The sequence below is a fragment of the Aspergillus japonicus genome (assembly GCF_003184785.1).
Source record: "Aspergillus japonicus CBS 114.51 unplaced genomic scaffold BO86scaffold_69, whole genome shotgun sequence".
Classification (NCBI taxonomy): domain Eukaryota; kingdom Fungi; phylum Ascomycota; class Eurotiomycetes; order Eurotiales; family Aspergillaceae; genus Aspergillus; species Aspergillus japonicus.
In genome coordinates, this window is record NW_020291706.1 from 75,522 (window position 1) to 98,432 (window position 22,911).

At 53.6% G+C, this 22,911-nt stretch overlaps 8 protein-coding genes across 8 annotated transcripts; 4 read left to right on the top strand and 4 right to left on the bottom strand.

The window, feature by feature from the left end:
- Window positions 1-176: 176 nt before the first annotated feature.
- Window positions 177-495, top strand: BO86DRAFT_295325 (uncharacterized protein; the record flags this gene model as incomplete). Its single annotated transcript, XM_025667407.1, has 2 exons — window positions 177-268; window positions 354-495. Coding segments are annotated over 2 exons (234 nt in total), but the record flags the coding sequence as incomplete, so codon positions are not given.
- Window positions 496-1,135: 640 nt separating this feature from the next.
- On the top strand, window positions 1,136-3,322 carry BO86DRAFT_206970 (putative acetamidase). The gene is made up of 4 exons (XM_025666794.1): window positions 1,136-1,396; window positions 1,502-1,905; window positions 1,959-2,429; window positions 2,490-3,322. Exons 1-4 carry the CDS (start codon window positions 1,356-1,358, stop codon window positions 3,311-3,313), a joined length of 1,740 nt encoding a protein of 579 aa, XP_025523596.1. The 5' UTR covers window positions 1,136-1,355; the 3' UTR covers window positions 3,314-3,322.
- A 1,587-nt stretch (window positions 3,323-4,909) lies between these two features.
- On the top strand, window positions 4,910-7,425 carry BO86DRAFT_207074 (uncharacterized protein). The gene is made up of 2 exons (XM_025666796.1): window positions 4,910-5,744; window positions 5,799-7,425. The coding sequence occupies exons 1-2, from the start codon at window positions 4,997-4,999 to the stop codon at window positions 7,043-7,045; spliced, it is 1,995 nt and encodes a 664-aa protein (XP_025523597.1). The 5' UTR covers window positions 4,910-4,996; the 3' UTR covers window positions 7,046-7,425.
- BO86DRAFT_207070 (putative MFS transporter Fmp42) lies at window positions 7,425-10,493 on the bottom strand. Its single transcript, XM_025666795.1, has 4 exons — window positions 10,115-10,493; window positions 9,653-10,053; window positions 9,419-9,581; window positions 7,425-9,362 (listed from the first exon to the last, which is right to left on the bottom strand). The coding sequence occupies exons 2-4, from the start codon at window positions 10,050-10,052 to the stop codon at window positions 7,805-7,807; spliced, it is 2,121 nt and encodes a 706-aa protein (XP_025523598.1). The 5' UTR covers window position 10,053; window positions 10,115-10,493; the 3' UTR covers window positions 7,425-7,804.
- Window positions 10,494-12,668: 2,175 nt separating this feature from the next.
- Window positions 12,669-14,817, top strand: BO86DRAFT_422166 (Zn(II)2Cys6 transcription factor; the record flags this gene model as incomplete). Its single annotated transcript, XM_025675324.1, has 9 exons — window positions 12,669-12,679; window positions 12,762-12,790; window positions 12,875-13,069; window positions 13,126-13,436; window positions 13,495-13,762; window positions 13,816-14,274; window positions 14,329-14,435; window positions 14,494-14,593; window positions 14,681-14,817. 9 exons carry the CDS (start codon window positions 12,669-12,671, stop codon window positions 14,815-14,817), a joined length of 1,617 nt encoding a protein of 538 aa, XP_025523599.1.
- Window positions 14,818-16,097: 1,280 nt separating this feature from the next.
- Window positions 16,098-16,477, bottom strand: BO86DRAFT_207097 (uncharacterized protein). The gene has a single exon (XM_025666797.1). It carries the CDS (start codon window positions 16,334-16,336, stop codon window positions 16,142-16,144), a length of 195 nt encoding a protein of 64 aa, XP_025523600.1. The 5' UTR covers window positions 16,337-16,477; the 3' UTR covers window positions 16,098-16,141.
- Window positions 16,478-16,638: 161 nt separating this feature from the next.
- BO86DRAFT_450814 (putative C6 transcription factor (War1)) lies at window positions 16,639-19,885 on the bottom strand. Its single transcript, XM_025676824.1, has 4 exons — window positions 18,305-19,885; window positions 17,960-18,243; window positions 17,365-17,906; window positions 16,639-17,273 (listed from the first exon to the last, which is right to left on the bottom strand). Exons 1-4 carry the CDS (start codon window positions 19,711-19,713, stop codon window positions 16,656-16,658), a joined length of 2,853 nt encoding a protein of 950 aa, XP_025523601.1. The 5' UTR covers window positions 19,714-19,885; the 3' UTR covers window positions 16,639-16,655.
- A 633-nt stretch (window positions 19,886-20,518) lies between these two features.
- BO86DRAFT_207176 (phosphatidylinositol-3-phosphate-binding ubiquitin-protein ligase) lies at window positions 20,519-22,472 on the bottom strand. The gene is made up of 2 exons (XM_025666798.1): window positions 21,348-22,472; window positions 20,519-21,284 (listed from the first exon to the last, which is right to left on the bottom strand). Exons 1-2 carry the CDS (start codon window positions 22,299-22,301, stop codon window positions 20,658-20,660), a joined length of 1,581 nt encoding a protein of 526 aa, XP_025523602.1. The 5' UTR covers window positions 22,302-22,472; the 3' UTR covers window positions 20,519-20,657.
- Window positions 22,473-22,911: the final 439 nt, after the last annotated feature.

Genomic DNA, 22,911 nt, shown 5'->3' on the forward strand with positions numbered 1-22,911 from the left:
TACGGTTTTTCCTTGTAGCTGCTGAAGCTCATACTGATTGTGCGCTACAGGTCGACCATCGGCCCCGTCCCCTCGTTCGTCATTTGACCTTGCTTGCCTTCCGACCGTTGACCTATTGAATATACCACGCTTCAAGCCCATGTCTGCCGATCAATAAACGAAAGATGGCTCAAAATCGGGACCCAGCGTTCTGGCGACGCTTTTCCCTGGCCATCCACCTGGACGAAGAATCCAAGGCTTCCACCCCGGAAAAGGAAGTCACTCTCTGGTCGTATGTTGTCTCACTGCTACCGATTCAAGCTCACGACGAGTCATGTTGCTGGTCTCGTATGCTGAATGTCCGGTTCTCACAGGGATAATTGGATCAAGGGCCAGGAGCGGAAACGCAAACGAACCATCCTCTGCGGCTTCCTGATATTCTTCCTCATTGCGCTGTTCGTGGTGGGCGTTATCGTGGTGGTCGTTTGGCTCAATGCTCATCACTGGCTACGGGACACGCCGAGATCAGCTTGATGTAGCGGCAGATAAGGGGCTGGGGTTAGGGATCTGGGTCGAGGGAGGAGGTGTCTTGTGGATATGTGTTTCTAGCTAGGCATGAATGAGCGGGCCTCATTTCGGCTATATTTTCATATTCGCTCGTTCTTTCGACGGCGGGCTGGGGCTGGTCTTGTTGCAATATCCCCAAATAGCTGACAACCGTCGTTCTGATAAGTACCAATCTGATAAATGTCGCATTCAGATGTCGTTGCTTTTGTTTTCAGTGTAATCCCCTGGTGGGTGATTCTTGAAGAAGGAAAATGCTCAGACTGTATAGCAGTGGAAAGTCCAGCCGCGTCTTTCTTCAAATCGAGTCCACGCATGGACTTTCCCAATCTGGCATTCCTGGCGCCGGCTGCCGGCATCTTATCGGTCATTTTCCACTACGTCGCTCGGGTGTGCCAGTTGTCCCTTCAGCAGCTCGTGATCTAAATTCTGCACACAGCAATATGTGCTTGTTAGCGATGTCGGTCAAGATTGAGCTCTCAATCGCGGTGCTCGCGTCATACATATGCATACAGCCCAAGATCAATATCAGGCCTGGGACTGGGATGGACAGGTCAACGGGGAGCCTGGAGCGCAAGCCGTATCCGAGCTTTGGGCGGTCCCCACGCTTATCAGCGGGACCCGCGCGCGGGCTTATCGCTACGATGTCTCCGCATCTCCTCCGTCCTTCCCCGCAATATTAAAAGGCCGCCCTTTCCATCCTCCTTGCTTTCACTCTTTGATTCTACCCTTCGTTTTCGTTCCTCTTCAAACTTGGAAGTACACTCTTCCTTTCTCGCGGACTCTGCGACGGAAAGAGTCTTCGTTTCATCATGCTTCCCCCATTCGATTACTTCACATACCGTCGTCTCCGGTAAGTCCGTCATGCCTCTTCAAGAGGTCATGAGTCCAGTACTCACTATGCACTACTTGCTGTGTGAATCACCGCGTATTGGCTTTGGTACTAATCGCATGGCAGGGATTTCAAGCGGAGGGAGCGAGCAGCAAGATTCGCATCACTGCCGGCAGAATATCACGCCCCTTTCACAGCGATTGATAGGGTTATCATCAACAAACCCATACAAGAGCTGGTGGATGAGGTGCACGCCGAATCCGTATCCCCCCTCGATGTTCTCCGCACCTACGGCAAAGTAGCCGTCAAAGCCCATGAGAAGACCAACTGCGTGACAGAACTCCTTCTGCCCGAAGCTGAATCATGGGTCCAGTCGGAAGTCAACCTCCAAGGACCATTGGCGGGGATTCCCGTCTCGCTGAAGGATTCGCTTCAGATTAAAGGGTTTGATACCACTCTGGGATACACCAAGTATGCGTGCAAGCCATACAAGGAAGATGGACCAATGACCAAGCTTTTAAAGGACGCTGGTATGGCCTTCCTCGACGGAACTGCTGCAGCACGCAATGGCTAACATCTCTAGGGGCTGTGCCTTACGCCAAGACCGCGTTGCCCGTGACCCTGTTGTCCTTTGAGTCAGCCAACGCTCTTTGGGGCCCGTGCCTCAACCCTCATGTTCCCGACTACTCTCCTGGCGGTTCCACTGGGGGTGAAGGTGCTTTGTTGGCGTTGGGCGGCCGCATTGGTATCGGATCTGATGTTGCCGGCTCCGTTCGAGTCCCAGCGGCCTGGAGCGGTATTTATTCCCTGCGCTGCAGTACTGGCCGGTGGCCAAAGGTTGGCGTTCACACCAGCATGGCCGGCCAAGAAGGCATTCCCAGTGTCTTCAGTCCCATGGCTCGGACCTTGAACGACCTGACTTACTTTACAAAAGCTATTGTGGGGATGGAGCCATGGAAGTATGATTACACGGTTCATCCCATTCATTGGCGGGAGAAGGAGGAAGAAGCAGCTCAGACTAGGAAGCTTCGGATCGGATTGATGACTAGCGATGGTGAGTGGATCGGCATGGCCACCCGAACTAACCAAGCTGACACTGGCTAACCACACATAGGCGTCATCCCCCCCACCCCGGCCATTGCGCGTGCCCTGTCGACGACAACCGCTGCTCTTGTTGCGGCCGGCCACACAGTTTCGGAGATTAAGCCACCAGTCACGGCAGACCCGTTCACAGGGCTTCACCTAGCTTCGCAGCTGCTGAACTCTGATGGTTGCGTCACCTTCAACTCGCATCTGCACAGTTTCGAACCCTCCGACCCGGGCGCAGATCAACTTACCCGGATTTCTAACTTGCCCCGTCCCCTGCGGTACCTTTACTACCTCTGGGTGCGCTACGTCCGCCGTGACGTCCAGTGGGCTAAATTGATCCGTACCTTTGGTCCCAAATCAGCAGCCGAGCTCTGGAAGCTCACCGCGCAACGCGAATCCTTCCGTGCCACCTGGCATGCCTGGTGGGATGGCGCGACACAGCAGTACGATTTCATCTTGTGCCCTGTAAATGCCACTCCGGCTCTACCACACAAAGCCATGCACGATGCGGTTTCATCTTGTGGATACACCTTCCTCTGGAACCTGCTGGACTACACGGCGGGTGTTATGCCTGTGTCGCACGTCGATGCGAAAAAGGATGCTCTACCGGGACCGTACAAGAAGGTTCTAAAGCAGCTGGGAGCTGACGGTGCACTCTCTCGCGGTGCTTGGAAGCACTACGATGCTACCAAGATGGCAGGATTGCCGACGGCGGTGCAGGTCGTCGGTCGTCGCTGGCAGGAGGAGAAGGTCCTTGGATATATGGCGGCGGTTGAGGCGGCGCTGGACCAGTACCAGGATCCATTGACCGGCGAAGGCGGACGATACCCCTTGATCGAGTTGGACTGAGTTTCTGGTGTTTGGTTTCATGCTTTAGAGAGACTATCCGTGAATGGGTGGATCTCATTCAAGCCCTCGTTGTACTTATTCCTGTTGTAGAGCGAACCATACGATGAACGATTTTTCTCTCTTAACGCACATACGACGACGAATCCTTGCATGCTCCTTGGCACGTACTGAAAACTGGCCGAGTAGATCTTGTGGCTTGTCGTACGCATGTGCATGTGAACATGGGTTCCTCGGATGGACCGCAATGTAGCTGCCTTGGTAACTTTGACATCTCGTTTCCCGACCATGGATCACTTGTCGGCTTGTCCTTTTGCCGCCCGTCATATTACTCTACATATTGGTTGATTGGAATGAAGTCAATCACTGGTCTGTGACAGTCCGAGTGACGACCAAATTGGCGCAGTAGCAAGCGTCAGTTGCTGTTACTAGTCGATGATTGTCAAGATTCCAATCTAACCCTAGACCCCTAGACCTCTAGGCCCCTAGACAACAGACCGAGGGTCGAGGAGAAGCGAACGGAGAGTAGCGAGCTGGTATCGGGAATGACACTGCTTTCTCTCTTGACCCCCGCATCAACCGGTGGCTCCGCGGAGTCCAGACCCTGGGATGAAGAAAAATGACCCGAACGATTTAGAAAACCAGGGAATGAATGCGAGAGACGGGTACAATTGATTCTTTGAAGTGGGAGGGGACTTTAAAAAGAAGATTTGAGGAGAAGAGTTTGAATGAAATGCGAGGATGTAACCATGAGAGATGTTTTGACTCATCCATCTTTTCTCTGCTCTCTGTCTCTGTCTCTTTCTTTTTCTCTAACTTTGATCTTGTCTTGATCTTGTTGTCATTCTAGTGTGTTGAACAGTGTGGTTTCCGCCGATAAGCCTATTCATTTGGGCCTTGAGTTTTGTGGCAGAGCTTGATTCTGGAAGGATCATTTGAGAAAGGCTGAAATTGTGGATGTGGACGTGAATGTGGTTGTGAATGTGGTCGTGAATGTGGTTGTGGTTGTGGTTGTTCTTAAACTAAGAAGAAGAAGAAGAAGAAGAAGAAGAAGATCGGGCGATCGTCACTGGAGATCCTGCCGCTTTCTGCTTGGCTGCTGCTGCTTCTTCGGCTTCTGTCTTGCTCTCCTTTACCCGTTTCACTCTCCCTTTCCCTCTCTCTCTCTCTCTCTCTCTCTCTCTCCCCCCCCTCTTCCTTCTTCCTTCTTCCCTCCCTCAGCTCAATTCCAACGCCCATTCCCTTTACCTCCTCTTCCTCTTCCTCTTCCTCTTCCTCTTCCCCTCCCCCTCCTCCTCCCTCCTCCCTCCTCCTTGAAATCTTTTGTTGTGAGATCCTCCTCTACATCCCAACACCGCCTGCAGAATTCGTTTTCCCGCTGCCGATCTAGACCCTCGCCAATCACCACAACAGTATTCGCCCCTCCCCTCCACCCTCCACACTTTTCCTTCCTGCTCTCCGGGTCTCCGTCTCGGTCATCGGTCTCGATCTCGATCCAACCTTCGTCCTAGTCTCGCCCTCCTACCACCTGTCTTGCAAAACTCTTGCCCTGTGGCGCTACTCTCAAAAGAATTAAAATTGCCGTCGATATCCGTGTACACTTACCTAGTTGGAGCTACAGGATGCTGTTCCTGGCTTCGGCTTTGAACTGCGGTCTCTGTCAATACCTCTCTTGACCTCGGAGAAATGACTTCCACCAAACGTGCCACCTCCGGACGCAAAAGGGACGCCATTCACTTCGTCAATGCGCGTCCAACTTCTGAAAATGAGCGCTTGAAGATTCAGCGCTTGGTCCGCGCCCATGTGGGCAAATGGATCTCGGACCAGACCAAGGATCGTTCGACCGTCCCTGACGGTCCAAATCCCAGCGCTGGTTGCAACCCCAACACCGGCGCCAACACCACCACCAGCACTCGCAGTGCTACTCGTCAGTCCACCTCCTCCAGCGAAGGGTCGGCGATATATTTCGATCACACCGGTTCGGAATCACAATATGCGACGCCTCCAGCCACTTCTCCGCTCTGCTCCTCCGCCTCATCCTCCCCGTCGCCCCCGCCTCATCTTCATGGCCACTTTGTGCACGATTCATCACCTGCAACCCAGTTTAAGGCCTCGAATCCCGTCAATCAACAACTCCTCCGATCATCGTCCCGGAGTCCGGTGGATTATATAATGAACGATGTCGAGCGACCCAATCCGGACAAATTCCCTTGGCCTTCTCCACAGGAGTCGCGATCCGGGTTGTCAGATACACGAAAAAGCTCTTCAGCGTCGGATGAGGTATCTCAAGCATTGACAATGACTTCGTCGTCTTCATGTCTCGCCCCGAGCTATGTCGATACCTTCGGCGCGGGTCGTTTCGACCCGTTCCAAACACATCCTATGAACCTGTTGAACATGGGGAAAAATGAAGTTGTCGCCTCTGAATATTATTGTTCGTGAGTCTTGCAGTACCTACACGTTCATCGAACTAACTTTTTCATTATAGGCCTTGAGGTCCTGTGGCCCGGCCTCACCCCCGTTTCACCCGGTATTGACGCGAGTCCGGCTAGCACCAATTGGTTTCCACTATCGTTATCCGATCCGACCTTGTTTACGGCGTTTGTCTTCGGTTCACTATCTCACAAAAGAGTCCAATGGCTGAAAGGCACGATTCCGCACCATGCTTTCCTACCCTCTGAGCAGCAAATGCTGCAGCTATGCGAGGCAGAAACTATCCGGAATGTGACGCGGGAGGTCAGCGATCCCACTCGGGCAATGTGCGATGCGGTTATTCTAAGTGTCATTTGCATGGCACACAACGTCGCCAACAACGAGCATATCAAGGGCCAGAAGCTGCCCTTTACCGCTCCGATGCAACGCTTGCAGTGGTTGGACATCTACAGCAGTCTTCCGCCTAACCTGGTGCATATCAAAGGTCTAATTCAGATGGTCCAGATGCGTGGAGGTCTTGAGAACCTGACTCTTCCTGGACTCGCACCTACTTTATGTTTCTCCGATCTCGTCACTTGCAGCACGTTCCTCTTGCCGCCTGTGTTCGATTTCATGCCCTTGCGCAGAGAGCGGATAGGTCTCACAATGCAAGATTTGCTGGGTTACAGCATGATCGATGTCGAGCGTCGGTTTGGTCCTCTGCGGGAGATTGGCTTCACATCGGACATGCTGGAGGTATTCTACGCCATGCAGGCTTATATCAAACTTGTTGAGACCCACGTTACAACGCAGCACCACAACCCCGACTATTCGCTGCTATCCGATCAACGAAATCGGGTGCATTACAACCTCCTTTCTCTCCCTGCAGTGAGCCGATTTGACAGGTTTGCGAATAGTTACCAACCCCATGAGGTCATGTATGAGATTTGCCGGCTGGCCGGTCTCATCTTCGGTGTCGGCGTGGTGCTACCGCTCCAAGCTCAGAGTGCACCGCTCTCTCAACTTGCCAAGCTCATCCAGGAAGCCTTGCACATCTCCAAAGCACCCTTCTCCTGGGACCATCCACAGGCTCGTATCGCTCTCTTCTGGGTGCTGATCCTCGGCGGTATCGCTGCGGAAGACCAGCCCGAACGCGCCTGGTATGTTGAGCTCATCAGTCAAGTGGCCGGAAGCCATGGCATCCACACCTGGGACGAAGCACGAAAGGTCCTACGGGTGATGCTCTGGTACGACCGGGCCTGTGAGCGCGGGGGTCGCAAACTGTGGCTTGAAGTGAAACAGTCCGGTCTTTCATCATCCTGAAAAACCGGACTCTTCCAAAGCATACACCTATCCCACGATCCTCTCCTCCCGGCTCCTACACTCCCACATCCATCAATATGTCCACAGTCCGCCTTATTGGCTCAACATGAACTCTGACCATGATCGCCGCTCTCCTCCCAACCCCAGATCGAACGCGGAGGAAGCCGGACCAACGGAATCTGTCCTCACTATTTCCCATCCTGAACTGTAGGTATATTATACGACTTTACGAAGGTTACGACGCAGCCAACGACCATGGCGAAAAGCATAAGCGCGCAAAAAGAGAGAACATCTCAGCGCAACATTGCTATCGACCTCTTATCCCTCCATTTCACATAACCACTACTTCTTTCAGCCGCCTTATTTTTATTTTCTTTCTCTTCCCCACTGTCTCTCCTGTCGCTGTGACAGAATCTCAATCTACTTTTTTTTATTTATTTCCCACGTGGAACTGTGATATGTGACATATAGATATATTCAATCGACCTAATTTGAAATCCCTCGGGAGTTCGATGACCGAGTGATTTTTAATAATGCTGCTGGTTGCATTCTTTATTTAATCATGTACAATGCAAAGCGATAAGAATCTGGACTAAAACTACATCTCTGGGAGAAGAACTAATGCTGCAGATGTACGCTGTGTGACCATGTACCGGGCCAAACTGAAGGGCGAAAAGCCAAAAATAGATGAAAAAGAGCCGTCCATGGTCCTTTTCTGAACTGTAGTAAGTGAAACATCATCATCAAGGTCGTCAGTTTTCAGGGTCTAGTGCCCCCGTAGGAAGCAGATGTATCATTGCCTTGTCGGAGCAGCGGTTCGCGTTCACCTTGCTGCTGCTGGTGGCGGCCCCAGTCCCTTGTGTCCACGCCGTCATGGATGCCGGGAACGCTGAGACCACTCTCGGCGACCTCCGTGGTGCCATTCGCGGCGGGAGCTCCGACCTTCCCGCGATTAGCGGCCATCCGGCGGGCTTGCCAGCTGACGAAGGTGACCAGGGCCACGCCGACCAGGAAGGTGGTGATGGTCAGCAGGGCGTTGACGGGGGTGGGGTCGCGGTCGAAGATGGTGAAGGTCAGGGCGTCGAGGCCGGCCTGCGCGAAGTTGCCTAAGCCGGCGAGGCAGATGATTAGGCCGTAGACCTTGCCGAAGGTCTGGAAGCCGAAGACCTTGGCAGCGTAGTCGGAGACGGCGGTGTAGTAGAAGGGGCGGTAGAGGACGAAGAGGGCGATGTTGCCGTAGCCCGCTGCCTCCGAGGGGATGCAGCCCAGGATGCCGATCAGGGTGGCGGTGGTGACGAGGGTGAGCAGCACCGAGGGGGTGCGGGCGGAGTCGAGGATGGTGCCGATGAAGGGGACGGAGACGAGGCCGCCCAGCGGGAGGAGGACGTCGAAGGTCGAGTTGAGGGTCGCGGCGAGATCTGGGGACTGGAGGAGGTAGGTGTACTGCTGGCGGATCGTGGCGACAAAATAGTTGATGCGGAGCATCTGCAGGATGGTGAAGAGGGTGATGAGGATGAACCAGGGGGTGCGGATCTGCGTGAGCGCCGAGGCGCCATGAAGGGCGCCCCAAACGCCGCCGGCGGTGTGGGGTTTGTCGGACTGGGGCGTGGTGGTTGGCTCTGTGGCGGTGGGGATGGGGATGGGTTCGGGGGAGAGCGGGCGTTCGAGCGGGGAGGCGTCGTCGTAGGATTGTGGTTGAAGGGTGGGGGAAGAGAGAAGGTCTTGGATTTGGCTGACAACGTTCTGACGGTGCATACGACGGTCGTTCCGTTGGCGCTCGCCTTCATTGCGGTCCTGAATGGCGTTGTCGACGTGGTCCGTGGCTTCGGCTGCGATGTGAGCATGCGCTTCTTGCACAAGTTCGCCGGCCGTCTTATAAGAGGTTGTGGGCATTATGGTGAGCTGGGCAGTGATGATAAAAATGGGGACAATGAGATAGATCAGGAAGAACCTGGTCGAGCTGAATGACCCGTTTGTGCTCTCGTTGAGAAGCCGAAATATAAGGAAGAGGGCGCTGGAGGCATCGAATGCACCTGTCAAAGTTGATAGGATAAGGCCCGAGCGGGTCGGGAAGGTGTTTGACAGGTGGAACGATGAGATGAAGACAAATGGTCCACCTAGAGACAGGAAGAGGTATCCGGGCATGTATCCGTCAAAGGGAAGCTGGTCGGAGAGTCCAAATAGTAGGGAGCCCAGTAAAAGAGAAATGCTGCCAATGATGCCGCAGACGCGCGGGCCGTATGTATCGAGAATTGTTCCTACTGGTAAAGCGAAGACGTTGGTTGCGACTGCAGCGATGGTGAACATCAAGTTCAATCTGCAGACAACGTTAGCTGGGTCTTCCAACAGGAATGCGTAGTCTGAGGCGCGTACCGAAGCTCTTGTCCGTAGCACACGTCGGAATTGTTATCAAGCTCTTCTTGCGAACACCGGTCCCGATAGACACCCTCCCTGATCAAGACCGGCTTGATGGCCGCAAACCCGAAGACTATCCCCGCCGCAAGTAGACAGTATACTACTGCTATGCAGACCTGCGCTGTGAGTGCATTAGTACTGCGCTGCATACGATGGTGGCTTCGAAGCTGTCTATGAAAGTCTAGCACTTACCAATGCGTTTGACATGGTTTACCTCAAACGCTCCCGTGGTCTCTCGGCCACCGGTCCACTCCTGCAACTTTGGCACAGATTGCTCGGGCGTTGCCCCCTCTCTGTCAACCTCATTGAGCGTACTGATCTTAGGTGAGGCGGCTTGGAGAGGTGGGTTCTGCTCACTGGTAGCCTCATCCACAGTGGCCTGTCCCCATGCTGGTCCCGCATACGGGTTGAAATTCAGTCGATGTCTATAAGAGTGGCGACTGATGTTGGATTGGAATGAAGATGATAGAGAAGGCTCCGGTAGATCATGGTAGCTTTCCTCGTCCTCAGAGTCATCTTGATAGGGCTGGCGACGGAATGCAGCTGGATTCTGTTCCCAGGACTCCAAGTAAGAGACGCGGTTGAGAGACATTCTAGCTGGTAGGTTGTCCTGTTAGTCAGTGCCATACCAGATGCGAAATGTCTAGTCTTTACCTGCGCAGATACCACCTCAGTACTTCCCGTGCTTGGGCACTTGGCACTTTCTGTATATCGATATATATATATTTAGATGTACCGTATACCTATATCCGAAGGACTGTCAAGCTGAGGTGCACGATCGCCAGAGACAGGTTGTGGAAATGATGGCTGGTTGACGGTGGAGTCGACCCGTTTTCGGCCCGTAGACCCAGCCAGCTATGAGGGGCGGAAATTGTGTTCTTACTCGAGGTGACGCCAAAACAATGGTGAATGGTGATGATGAGCGGAGGGGACTACTGGACAAGAGGCAGTGATTTTCAGGCCAGTTTGAAAGGTCAATGGCTGTTTTGCAAGGAGAATATCAGCAGGTCAAGGTGAAGTTGGCAAAGTTGCAGCAGCAGCTTTCAGCAATGAGGTAATGGCAAAAGCGGAGAAAAATAGTGGGAGAGGGAGAGAGAAATCACCTGACACCAACCACCATTACCACCACCACTGCTTGCCCCCGCATATCCCCAATAGGAAGCTAGTAGTACTTACTAGGTAAGTTACCTGCTACTGAGTTAGTCATCCTCATTGAAAGTAACTACAGTAGTTGCTTCATTCAAGTAGCTGTACGAAATCCACTCCATTCCATTCCACTTCACTCACGCCTTCTACTTCCTCTCCTTCTTCTCCTTCTCCTCCTCCTTCTGCCTCTTCATCATCATGGTTCATCTGCACCTATACTCGCATGGCCTTTCCTATCTGCAATGCAAGCCAGCCACAAATGCACACTTTCCTTGGATTGCCTTATGATCAAGCCTCTCCTCCTGGTCTAGCCCTTCCCTCAGTCCCTCTCGCTCGCAAAACTGAGTCGTGCTACTGCTACTACTCTGTACTGCCTGCTGCTACTTGGCCAGATTCGGTCACCCTCCGATGGGTCTAGAGCAAGATCCACCTGTCAATTGGCTCACGTAGCTTTCGGCTCCATTGTCGATTTACACCCCAAACCTAACTCGGATGGAAACTGGCCTAGGCCAAGCGGCATCAGGGTTTCTTCTGTCAGCATCTTGACCTCACCTACCTTTTGGCCCCCTTAGGCGTTATGCGGCCGACTGTTGCGCACGGCTGATATCTGAAGCTCACAAGCATCATAGCACTACCATTAAGGCCCCTGCACAAGGTCTACACTGTTCATCGCCGCCTCGCTCGAGACGGGTTCCTACTGCAGTGTGCTGCCAACCTTGATGTCACTTTGGCCCAGAGACCCAGTTACTCATTTCTTCTTTGGACGCAAGAACAATACCGTCTGTCATATTCTTCCTGCAGATAATTCGGCTAATAGATACATTCCGGATCGCCTGATTCGTCAAACACCGAGAGGCGCCACCGACGAAAACAAAAAAAGGTACTGTACTTCTGCGCGCGGCATTGAATTAGGTCCAGAGACAAACAATTATCCCGACATTTCTGAGACGGATGAACCATTCATTCAGGGGTGCTAGATGCATCATGCATCACAAAGCATACGCCACAGCCTTGTGTGAACAAGTGTTGCACCTTACAGGAATATGTCACCACTCACCACTCACATCACATGGCTAGTCACAGCTGGACCGTGACGGCTAGCTGGACGCCAGTGCAATGTCCAGTGAAGAGCCCATTAAATGAAAGACTGATGACTATTGTTCGGAGAAAAAAATGCAGATTTGACAATACTGGGGACTCGGTGCTGATAAGCGCCACCAAGACCTCCCGTGGCTTGCTGTCAGGTTGACCCCCCCTAGGGCGATAGCAGACCATACCTAATTCAGCGAGCAAACCCAGTTCCATCCCAAGGGCTGAAGGAAGAACGGGACTTCTGGACACGAAAAGTGCAGTCAAAAGTGCCGAAACGTTGCTCACTAGCTCGAACCGAAACGCTCCGGTGCGGGTGCCCTCCCAAGTTAGCTTGCGAGTATTTTCTGCTTCGGGCAACGATCAGACGCGGCTGTGCCAATCGCTCTGCGCTTGTCGGAGAACAGCAAGACTAAGGAATAGGCAACGGATGGCTTCATCCGCTGCAGCTCTGTCTTGTTCCATCCTAAACCCACCTAGGAAGCAAGATGGTAGAGCACGGTGGGCAGTCATCTCTCCTCTCTTTGTGAGGAGCGCGCATCGAGTAGTCTAGAGATGTGCCCCTGAACGAACCTCGGGAGCCGTATGATGCTGGGCTCCAGTGTTCACGCTAGAAGTGGGATCTGCTCTCTTAATCTTCATCTATATAGGGCTCTTTCTTTTACCCTCTTGCCTCTTTCCTCCACTTCTTAGCTTGCTTTTCCACTTTGCAGGCCATGGCGAGCTCCGCTCCGCACGAACCATTCTCTCTTGGGTAATTAACCGTTTGAACGTTATTCTGCCCATCATAATCATTGTCGCTTGGGCGGTCACCCTTCTAGCTGCATCTTAGTAGGCCTGGACTATTGCTGCTGCTGCTCGGCTCTTACTTTTTTAATACCTCATGCCAATGGCTTTGTGTGGCTGTTGATCTGGCTTGTTTTACAGGGCTATCGCGATTGTCAGCCCGAGCACTGAATCCGAGCACAACGTGATGAGGGGATGGTAAGTTGTATCTCGCTGTTCTTCGACGCTCTGATGCTGCGTTTATCGAATAGTCATTCTGACCCCGTTGCTCTCGATTTAGTCTGACCTGCCGTCAGCGCCATATCAAATGTAAGTCGCCCTCAAGCCCCTCTCGACAGATCTCTGTCAGTCGAGGGAAATCCCCAGCTCAACGTCCCCTAATGTTGATACCAGGTGACAAGACCGAAGACCAGTGCCTTCGCTGTCGACGATCGGGACGAGAATGCATACCCGCGCCTACAAGACAAGAAGAAGTCACTTTTCGCCATGGTCAGAACCCTTCGCTGCGACCTAGCGGTCCCCCGCGATACGGAGAAAGCGACCTCGTGTTTCCAACCGATCAAGTGTGGGTTCCGTTTCCAACTCAAGGTTTGTTCCTACTGGGGATGAAGAAGACCGTTTCCACTGATGAATGGCAAATGAAGTTTCTTTCGAAGATGAGACGGATCGGACAGCGGCGGATTATCGCGTGGTGCCCCTCGATGGTTCGCCCTTCGATCTGAAACATGCGCCCGAAAACTCTCCTCCATCGCCCAACGGGGCACAACATTTATCATCAGCCTCGCATCCGCCTCGTTCATTGCGAGTCGCAGACTCGTCTCGAGTCCGTTCAGCTCAGCGCCTGGTTTTCCCGTTCACAGCTTTCCCGTCCCCCGATTTCGCCAGCACGCAGAAGCTGCCAAGTTTCAATGAAGCTTTCCTCCTCCGATATTTCCGGAAGACACTCGGCCCCTGGGTGCTGTACCTCGTCTCACTTGTACTACGCTGGAGCTTCAGCTAATCAGCAGTTTTAGCTAGACGTTTGCGATGACCAAAGTCACTTTTCCGTGGATGTGGCCGAACGAGCACCCTCACACCCTCTCCTATTGTACGCGTGTCTTGCCATCTCAGCGCGTCACCTCTCCTACACGAATCATACAGTACCTCCGGAGACTGCCGATGAATACCATGAACGTTGCATCCGAATTCTCAAGTCGGTCCTGGAGAACACAGACTTTGGCACCAGCATCGAGACACTCCTTACTTCCACCGTAATTTTGCGGTTCTTCGAACAAATATCCTGTAAGCCGGGCTGGTCGCGCTTCATTTACGGCATGCTCACATAACATGTACAGCACACAGCCCTTCAAACGATCTCCAGAGTCACCTTCTCGCCGGATCCGTATATATCAGCTCTCAACTGGACTGCGCCGTATCTGGAGGACTTGCAGAAGCCTCTTTCTGGGTGTTCGTGATGCAGGATATACAATTCGCTCTAATGTATCAGAGACCTTTGCGTTTGACTCTGAGTCCATTTGCAGAGAAGCTATACCATGCATGGCAGCACAGGACAACTCAGGATGACCGAGACTGGACGCACAGGGCCATCTGGCTCCTCGCTGAGACGATCAACTACTGCTACGGGGCGAACAACTCAATGCACATAGAAGCGATTGATGGGAGTGCCTTGAGGCAGCGAGTTGGCGCTTGGGAAACAATGAGACCAGACACATTCAAGCCTTTACACTATTCGGGGCCAGATCCCGGACGTGGAAGACCTTTTCCGTTCATTTGGTTCACCAATTCACTGCACGGTATGACTCGAGGCTTTCCAGGCTTATGCTCTAGGGCTGACATACTAAGTCTAGCTGCTGCGATACAACACATCTCCATGGCAAAGGCCTTGTTCCAGCAGCATGAGCTTCAGGCCCTGCATTCGTCTCCGCAATTCCGAGAGGGCATCCAGATGATCGAGGTTTGTTTTGGAAGCCTACTAGAGCACCACCATGGAACCTTGACTCATAATTCTCTAGGACGAGATTATCCTCAATCTTGGAGTCATATTTGGCATAGCTCTGTCGGCAGATAACGATCCAGCGTTACGGATTATGGCAGGGCATACACTTTGCGCTTGTAAGTCATGCATATCCCTGACAATGCTGTCGTTGTTATCTGGGAATTTCCTTGTTCGGAGGCAGTGATTAACAGCACAACTTGCAGGCGGTATTTGGATTCGTGACCCGCTGGCTCAGACATGCCTACTAGATCTCCTTCGCAGGACGGAGGCTGAGAATGGGTGGCCTTGGGCATTTGTTATGCAAAAGCTCAGCCAGGATTGGCAGCAGACTGCGAGATGAGGCCAAGGTATCAAAATCTTCAATAGAAGTGCTTTCGCTGCGTTCGAAGCCCTCCCGTTGCGTGAATTTCGTAACCCCAACTGATAACAGACTGTTGACTTGTAGCAGAGGATTGCCGGTTCTTATGCTACAGAAAGTCAATCCTGTTACATTGATACCTGTGCAATCATCCTCGGCATCACATGGCGGCCACCAATACGCCGGCCGGCCTGACATGCCTTTGCCACCTGAGCAAGGATCCTTTGTCCAAGGATTGGTTCTCTTGCTGGCTGCATGTGGAATACCACAGAATACCCAGTCCAGGTCATTCAAGGCACATGCACAGCCGCTTTCAGCAGAACGAGCAAAGCATATCAAGATTAGACAATGCATAATGCGTCTGTCTCTAATTTCCAGTGACCGCAGAAAGATGCAACGCTCACCTGAAAGTTCATTTCCTTGTTACAAAATACAAGCTGTAGGACCCGAAGTACACGCGAGCGGTCCTGGGAAAGTGTCAGTATATACACGTATGGCTTCCTGCACTAATGTCTAACTAGCGATTGCAAAATGCAAAAGAACTAGAGAACTCAGCACAGGCAAACCTTCACCATGAGGTCAACTCCATTCCGACCATTACTATTCCAAGCAATTCACCAAATTTTCTATCCCTGGGCACCATGAACGTAGACAGTGAGATCACCCTGGTCCCTGGTCATAGGATAAATGGCGGCCTTTACCCACGGCAATTAGCCTGGCACATTCTTCAGAGAAGCGCTCAAAGGCTTTCATCAAGCCCAGCTCGACCGGATTTATCCAGCCTGTTCTCGAACACTCTGCGTGATAACATAATGTCTTGTAAGGGTTCCCTCTGTTGCGACCACCGTCCCAAAATCCCTCCAGACCCAGGCCCGAGACCCCGGATTCCCTCCCACCCCAAACCGCAGCTCGCGCAAACAAATTTGAACCGTGCCCTCTCGAAGCCCCTCCTCTCGAACGAAACAAAACCATCAAGCATGTGATCCCGAGGCTCGTGGCAAAACGATGTATAGTATAGTAAACTGCAGCAGCGATCAGGGTTGTGCCACGCACGTGATGTTTGTTTTTGCTTGAACACCCCAAAATCAAGAATTGGTTGTTGGTTTTGGGAACAGGGATGATCCTAGATGGTTGAGAGGGTGTGCCACGGGCTGGTGGTAGATTTGGCCGGTTGGGAAATGGTAGGGTTGGCTGGCGGCCGTGGACCAGGATGCCACCAATATTTTTTCCGGTGGGAGGAGCTTACTTACCGGCTACTGTTAGCATGTATATCACAGGTTGAAGCGGAATCAGTGGGCTGAGTATACTAGTAGATAGATAGATAGATAGATGGTCTTTGGTATGCCTTGGTATGCTTTGGTTTACGCTTGCTCACGCCTTCGTTCTCTCGCTCGTTTGTTCGTTTGTTTGTTCGTTGGTTGGTTGGTTGGTTGGTTGGTTGGTTCGCTGGCTCGTTCGCTCGCTCTGTACAGAGAATAGGACACCGTACTTCTACAACCATTTTTCAACCTGTAACTAGTAGATACTAGACACATAGATGCAATCCCCGAACAGGGATCTACTCTCTTCCAGAAATGACCGGTATATACCTCCCTTCTTTTCTTTTGTGAAGAGCCCAACCGTATCAAACTGCAAACCTACTCACATCACCACACCGAAACAACCCCCCCCCCCCCCCCAAAAATGAAATACAAATTACAGAGCAGGGATATCATGATACATTTCTATGCAGGGGGAAACTCATTCCCCTGAGCAAAAACAGCGAACGGTATATGGTATATAGGATGTAGTATGTAGTATAGTATATACTTCACCCCCCCTTAATAAAAGCCCATCCCGTCGTCAGCCGGCAACGGAAGATTCAAGAACCCGTCGCCGATCATACTGTGCAGCGTCAGCAGGTTCTCTGGGTCGAACCCCATCTGCACGCCCAGCTCGGGCACGAAGAAGCCCTGCGGCGAGAACATCATCCCGCCGCCGCCGCCGCCGTTGGCACTGGCACTGGCACTGGCACTGGCGGGGTCGGAGTAGCCGGGGGGCAGGTCGGACATGCCGGAGCTGAAGATGGGGTAGTAATCCCGGGCGGGAGCGGCGGGAGCGGGAGCGGGAGCGGCGTAAGGGGTCCAGGGTTCGGTGGTTGAGTCGGTTGCGCTGGTTGGGGCGCCTAGGCTGCCTGGGTTGGAGCCGAGGGAGTGGGAGTGGGAGGTGAGGTCGGTGGAGGATACGGAGGGGTGGTTCGTGGCGGGGGGATGATTGCTGCTGGTGCTGGTGCTGGTGCTGTTGCTGTTGTTGAACCCGGGAGCCGTCGGGTAGGGGATGGGTCGTTGCTCCCCTGCCGTTGACGGATTTCCGGGCGAGGAGTGGCTTCGTGAGCTACTGCCCATGGCGACTTCGCTTAGGAGGTGCAAGGGCGTCTGGCTGGAGCCGTTGTTGTTCTTCTGTGGGGTGTTAGCAGTGGTGTCCATTGTGTGATTGAGAGCAGCGGGAACTGATTTTAGTTCCAGGAATGAATGCCCTGGTGCTACTTACTTGACCTTTGTCGTCGGGGTGGCTCTGACAATCCGACGAGGCGCGGCAGACCGAGAGAGCTTCCTTCAACACCGGGCCCTGGTCTTTGCGCTTCATGAACCAGTTGCGTAGCATGGAGAGCACCACCCCGAACTTGGCAGGGGTCCGTCCGCCGGGGAGCTCGCCGGCGACCGCGTAATGGCGAATGACTTTGTCGAGGTAGTATTCCATCTTAAGGCTGCCCGCATCCATCACTTGATCCAGGTGAGTCTCCGGCGTGAAGACCATGGCGTAGAGTTTGATTAGCGCGACGACGGCAAAAGACGTGCGCGCAAGAGTAACCGTCGGTGCGGACACTAGCTTCTTGGTGTCTATCGCACAGATTGTATCGAGGGCTTCGTGGATGGCAGTGAGGCAGGAGCTGAGGGCACTGATGTGTGTTGCGCTGTTAGGACCAGCAACATCATCCCCGGTGGTCCGCGCCTCGTCCTTGCCATAATCAACATGCATGGCGTTTTCGTGCAGGTAGAGGTTGACAATACAGTATGCTTGCTGAATGATAGCTAGAACCCCATGTGAGCACAAGAATACGGACCAGGTGTGGGTGACTGCTTACGAGAAGAATGTTCCGGTAATGTTTCCCTCTTCCACTGCTCCAACTGTTTCTCGAGTGCCTTGAGAGTGTAGATGGACTTCGGGTCCGAAAAGGACACAACCGAGGGAATGTCATCGCTCGCGAATTGAACATATATCTCCTCGATGATTTGCGCTAGCTTGGCCCACCGAACCATCGTTTTATCGGATGGCAATGCAGCCGGGGACTTCTCCAGGATCTCAACGCATTCATCCATGTATGGAAGCCATCGCACAAGATTGACTCGTCGAAGAGACACGGCAACCCTAGAACATAGGTTAGCTAGTTACCTCCGGAAAGACCGAGAAGTAGACGTTGAGTACATACTGAACCGCAACGAAATAGCATGCCAACCAGGTTCGCCTCGTCTCCGGAGAGTCCGGATCCAGGACCTCAGATGACTTCTTCGCTATAATGTCCTTGAGCAGATTCATCTGCTTTCCTCTCGGCATTGATTTCCGATACAGACCCACATCCATAGCCAAGGTGACGGCCATATGCGTTAGCTGATAGAACTTCAGTTCTTCGAAGTTGTCCGGAGGCGTGTACCAGTTACAGCAGACCAATAGCGCCTGAACTAGCTCAAGGGATTTCTCCCCTTTGACGACAACTCGTTCTGCGATGACTTTATAAAAATCATTGACGAGTGGAATCTGAGCCTGGGGCTGAATAGTCCCTACTGCAACAGCGATAATCGCATGGAAGAGCACTGGCTTCTTCTGCCGGACGTCCTCCATCTTGGTCCCGTGAGGGAAGACCACCATCGGAATTAGGAGCGCCATCTCCTCGTTGAATCGCGCGAATGCTTCCGCCGCTATATCGGCACTCACAAGGCCCCGGTCAATTATATCGGCCACTTCGTTGGCCCCCTCTTTAGCGGTTGAGTCCGACGGGTATCCCAGAGCACGCCATTGTCGTATCGCCTTGTTATAGATGGATTGCTCTTCGCTCGGACTCGACACCCGAGAGGTTGCGGGTGTGGTTTCTTTGTCCTCCCCACTATGACCCCGTTTTCTCCCCGCCATACTCCGCGGCGATCCCACAGGCAAAGGCGACGGCTCATGCGATGCGGCATGAGTCGGGGCCAGCCAATGCCTCGCCGCCGGCTCCTCGCGCGGTGGGGGCAATTGCACCGGCTGCAGCACGGGATCACGATCGTGAGACGCCTGAAGGCTCGCGGTGAGCGCATCGATCTTCCTCTCGAGCTCCGCGACGCGGTTATCCGTCTTCTTCTGTCGTTTGCGAGAGGGCACCGTCACGATACAGGTCCGCCCGGCTTTCGCGCATCGTTTGCAGGCGCCGTTGGCATGGCTGATGTCCGGTTCGCATCGCACCTTCAACTGCCGGCACGCTTCGCAAGCGCGGGGCCGTTTCAGCTCCGCGTAAGGGTCGCTGGGGTCGACGGAGGGGCCGGAAAAGGCGTCGATGCCCGATGTCGAATCCGACCGGTGTTGGTGACCCGGTTGGGTCACCTGGGGGCTCGCAAGAGGTCCCGGGACTCGAGGTGCTGCCAGCACGGAATGCAGCCGATCGGTCGGTGACAGATGTGGAGTCGCATCGGGATAATCTCTGGAAGCGACAAGCGGGTGGCCATGTCTGGACGAAGGGGGTGGTAGACAGGGCGGGCGGGTTTCGGCGCGCTCGGTCGGACGTCCGCCGTCTCTGCTGTCTGCATGCAGGCGTGGATCGATCTCCATCGGGGAGCGCGGAGACTGCGGAGTGGGTAGCACATTCATGGTCAGCCAGGCTCTATTCGCCGCGGGAGTCAGTCATCGCCCGCCATGGGCCCAGGGCGGATGGCCAGTTGAGGTCATCTCGGTCGCGTTTCTCTCGGAATCAACGGGGGAATCTGGGCTGTTCGCCACGATTGCATCTTGATTTTTGAGGCTTACCCGAGCAACAGTCTGGGGCCGCAGGAGAGAAAAGAAGAAAGAAAGAACGAATGTAAGGAGTGAGGCAAGGCAGCGCGGAGTTGGAGTCGCGCAAGTCGGAGAATCGGACGGTCGGGAGCCGATGACCGATGGTGACTTGAGGAATGCGCTGGTGGTGTCGGTGGTGTCGGTGGTGTCGGTGGCTTGGCCCGGACTCAAAGTGAATTATAAACTGGTTAATTCTGGCTCGCAGAAAAGTGGTTCGGGAAACAGAAAAGAAGCAAGAGAAGGCAAAAGAGTGGGAGTTGTAAGAACAAGGAGGATGACCCAAGAGAGAATGAAGGAAGCGAAAGAGGAGCTGAGGGGAAGCCAGTCAGTCACTTACGGCGTACTCACCAAATCCACATAGCCTCCAACACTTTCTCCCCAGAGGATGATTTATGGTCCACAACCAAGTTGATCGCTGCAATTATCTCTTTTCTCCATTTTTTCAATGATATCTATGATAGTCTTCAACTACACAAGAAATGATTGTATTCCGATCTAGGTTGCAAGATGGCAACAAATCCAATCCTGCCAGCTCGTCGAAGACCAACAGAGACAGCAGCAGATGAACCACAATGAAAAGGATGAAGATTGCAACAGTACGGCAAAGAACACCGGCTCAAACGACACAGAAGCAGTTGATCCACCCCCATATAAAGAGCAGAGAGTAAGACATGATCCGATATATAAGATGCGGAAGACCAGCCGCGATAAACTTCGCTCCACACAAAAGCGAGAGTGGGCTCCAGAAGCAAATCCGACACTCAGGAGATTTTATGCACTGGGCACTCCTTCTTACGCTCAAACCACTCGACTATACATCGTTTATGGAACTTGCACAGACACTCCAGCCGCACGAGCGGCTGACCCACTTCGTACTCTTCCATGCAAATCGTGCACTCCTGCAGCCCACCATCGTGTCCAATGCAGTCCTTCTCCGTGGCTTTGAAGGTGACTAGCCGAACTGCAGGATGAGGCTGGACGGGGCTGCCGCTCTGGGGACTGGAGCGCCCGGGCCGACCATGACTTTCAATACATGTCCGAATGTGTGCTTCCCGGGCATCCTCGCCCCCACTTGATCCCAGAAGCGGAAGCTCACAGTCACAGATCGGACAGAGGTCCTGCTCGCGGACATGCGGCGGGCGTGTATGCGACGGCGGATGAGTGTGAGGAATCGCGGGCAACGAGCTGGCGTTGCCAGCGGTCGGATAAGGGAGAGGGCGTGTGGGTGAGCTCACCGACCCAGATGAAAAGCGAGGGCTTGCCAATGCAGCGTAGTTCATTCCGGGGACTCGCGGGGCAAATGGACCTCCGAATCCACCCAAACTTGAATAATCGCTGACGCCAACAGTCTGCCGGCTTGTCCGAGACCCGAGAGGTTCAGTTTGGAGCTGCACATGACTGTGTTAGCCACGAATGATCTTCTCGCCGTCCGGTGCTTGACTGTAACTCACTGGTAAACTATTGTATAGACTCGGTCGAGTCGGAGAGGACAGCGAATGGTAAGAACGATGCCGAGAACTGGGTGGAGGAAAGTACGAAGGCCCTTCTCCCCAGCCAGTCGCAGCGACGGTGCCTGATCTTCCTGGAGTTTGGACCGTTGTGAACCCACGAGGCGGTTCTGGATTTGGGTCCGGCACACAGGGGTTGCAGAGTCTCACTTCCTCCCCCCCGCCGAGGGCTGGATTTAATGTTGTTGGCGAGTGCACCGCATCGTCCCCTCCGGAATGGAAGGCCGAAGCAGCACGGGGAGGAACCAATGCGGCTGCGGGGGAGCGGGTGGGATCGCGCACAATGAACTGTCGTGGAATAGTGATCCGATGGGGTGAGCATGACGCGCAGACAACCCGGCCACATTTCCGGCAGTGATGCTTCCTGTACCAAAAGCTGAACGCGGTCCCACAGATCGGACAGTTGGTGACCTCAGTATCAGGCTGCCACCGCGGTCGAACATATTCCACGTAGTTATCCTGGGTTCGGGACCATGAACTTCGACGAGGATCGTTTGGGCGTGCACCCGGCGGTGAGGAGGACAGGTCAATCGGAGTAGCAAAGGAAGCGCCAGGCATCATCATGGCAGGATGTTGTGACTGAGACGATCGTTGAGGCAACGACCTGCTATCCATTGTTCCTGCTTGGCGACTTGGACCAGCTTCTGTTGTCCACGACTGGGATCCGGGGCCACGGGGCCACAGGTCCCCCTCCAGACTGACTATCCTTCTCTTCCGATCTGACCCTGTGACGGTGGACCGTCTTCGCTCGGAGCGTTGATCGCGTGCAGCCTCAGTGGCCTGTAAATTTTCCGAACTCGCATGAGGCCTGAGAGCAGTGGCGGGCCGAGTGGCGGGGAAGGCGGCGGTGGAGGAAGCGGAGGATGAAGGACTGGCCGAATTCGACAGCGACGACATGAACCTGAGGTACGAGGCAGAGGTCGACGATGGTAAAGTCTTTGGTATCTGAGTCCCTGAGACCGAAGAGGAGACTAGTCTCCGCCGTTTGGAGGACGGGCCGTCATTGACTGGGTGGCGCGGTGATGCCAGGATGGGGAGGGCAGCCGGACGGGGAGATGATCAACAGCGGTAGACAACCGTGGATATGCTTGTGTGCCAGAATGTAAATGGAGAACCTTAAAAGGAGGATTATTGCGCAAGGAGACGAATTGATACAAGTCACACAGAGCCAAGGGCCTTTGACTTTGTGCGAAACGACACAAGGCAACTCGGGTTCGGACTTCGGGCGTCAAGGATTAACTTAACGATAAGAGCGCATGCAGGAAGGTCTCGTGACAGACAGTCTGTTCGGAACGAACAGGAATCCGAGAGAAGAAGAGGGAGAAGAAGAAGAAGAAGAAGCCTGAGCCAGAGAAAGTGCGCAGCCGATCCACAGCCACACACAGAGCAAGTGATTAGTAGTCTGGGATAGGAGGGGAGTGAATAATAGCCTACTAGGTAGGAGGAGTTTAAGCCACAGGCTGGAGGGAGAGGGAGGGAGAGATAAATCATAAGGTGGAGATGCCTT

What these genes read in the sequence shown, in the direction of transcription:
- BO86DRAFT_207070 (XM_025666795.1), bottom strand. Translation starts at nt 10,052, where the DNA reads ATGTCTCTCAACCGCGTCTCTTACTTGGAGTCCTGGGAACAGAATCCA. An exon ending in AAACCATGTCAAACGCATTG is followed by an intron (nt 9,582 to 9,652) that starts GTAAGTGCTAGA and finishes ATGCACTCACAG; the next exon opens with CGCAGGTCTGCATAGCAGTA. An exon ending in TGCTACGGACAAGAGCTTCG is followed by an intron (nt 9,363 to 9,418) that starts GTACGCGCCTCA and finishes CGTTGTCTGCAG; the next exon opens with ATTGAACTTGATGTTCACCA.
- BO86DRAFT_207176 (XM_025666798.1), bottom strand. Translation starts at nt 22,301, where the DNA reads ATGTCGTCGCTGTCGAATTCGGCCAGTCCTTCATCCTCCGCTTCCTCC. An exon ending in GTCTATACAATAGTTTACCA is followed by an intron (nt 21,285 to 21,347) that starts GTGAGTTACAGT and finishes AGTCATGTGCAG; the next exon opens with CTCCAAACTGAACCTCTCGG.
- BO86DRAFT_450814 (XM_025676824.1), bottom strand. Translation starts at nt 19,713, where the DNA reads ATGAATGTGCTACCCACTCCGCAGTCTCCGCGCTCCCCGATGGAGATC. An exon ending in ATTACCGGAACATTCTTCTC is followed by an intron (nt 17,907 to 17,959) that starts GTAAGCAGTCAC and finishes ATGGGGTTCTAG; the next exon opens with CTATCATTCAGCAAGCATAC. An exon ending in ACCCCGACGACAAAGGTCAA is followed by an intron (nt 17,274 to 17,364) that starts GTAAGTAGCACC and finishes AACACCCCACAG; the next exon opens with AAGAACAACAACGGCTCCAG.
- BO86DRAFT_207074 (XM_025666796.1), top strand. Translation starts at nt 4,997, where the DNA reads ATGACTTCCACCAAACGTGCCACCTCCGGACGCAAAAGGGACGCCATT. An exon ending in TGTCGCCTCTGAATATTATT is followed by an intron (nt 5,745 to 5,798) that starts GTTCGTGAGTCT and finishes TTTTCATTATAG; the next exon opens with GCCTTGAGGTCCTGTGGCCC.
- BO86DRAFT_206970 (XM_025666794.1), top strand. Translation starts at nt 1,356, where the DNA reads ATGCTTCCCCCATTCGATTACTTCACATACCGTCGTCTCCG. An exon ending in CAAGCTTTTAAAGGACGCTG is followed by an intron (nt 1,906 to 1,958) that starts GTATGGCCTTCC and finishes TAACATCTCTAG; the next exon opens with GGGCTGTGCCTTACGCCAAG. An exon ending in CGGATTGATGACTAGCGATG is followed by an intron (nt 2,430 to 2,489) that starts GTGAGTGGATCG and finishes AACCACACATAG; the next exon opens with GCGTCATCCCCCCCACCCCG.
- BO86DRAFT_207097 (XM_025666797.1), bottom strand. Translation starts at nt 16,336, where the DNA reads ATGGTTGTAGAAGTACGGTGTCCTATTCTCTGTACAGAGCGAGCGAAC.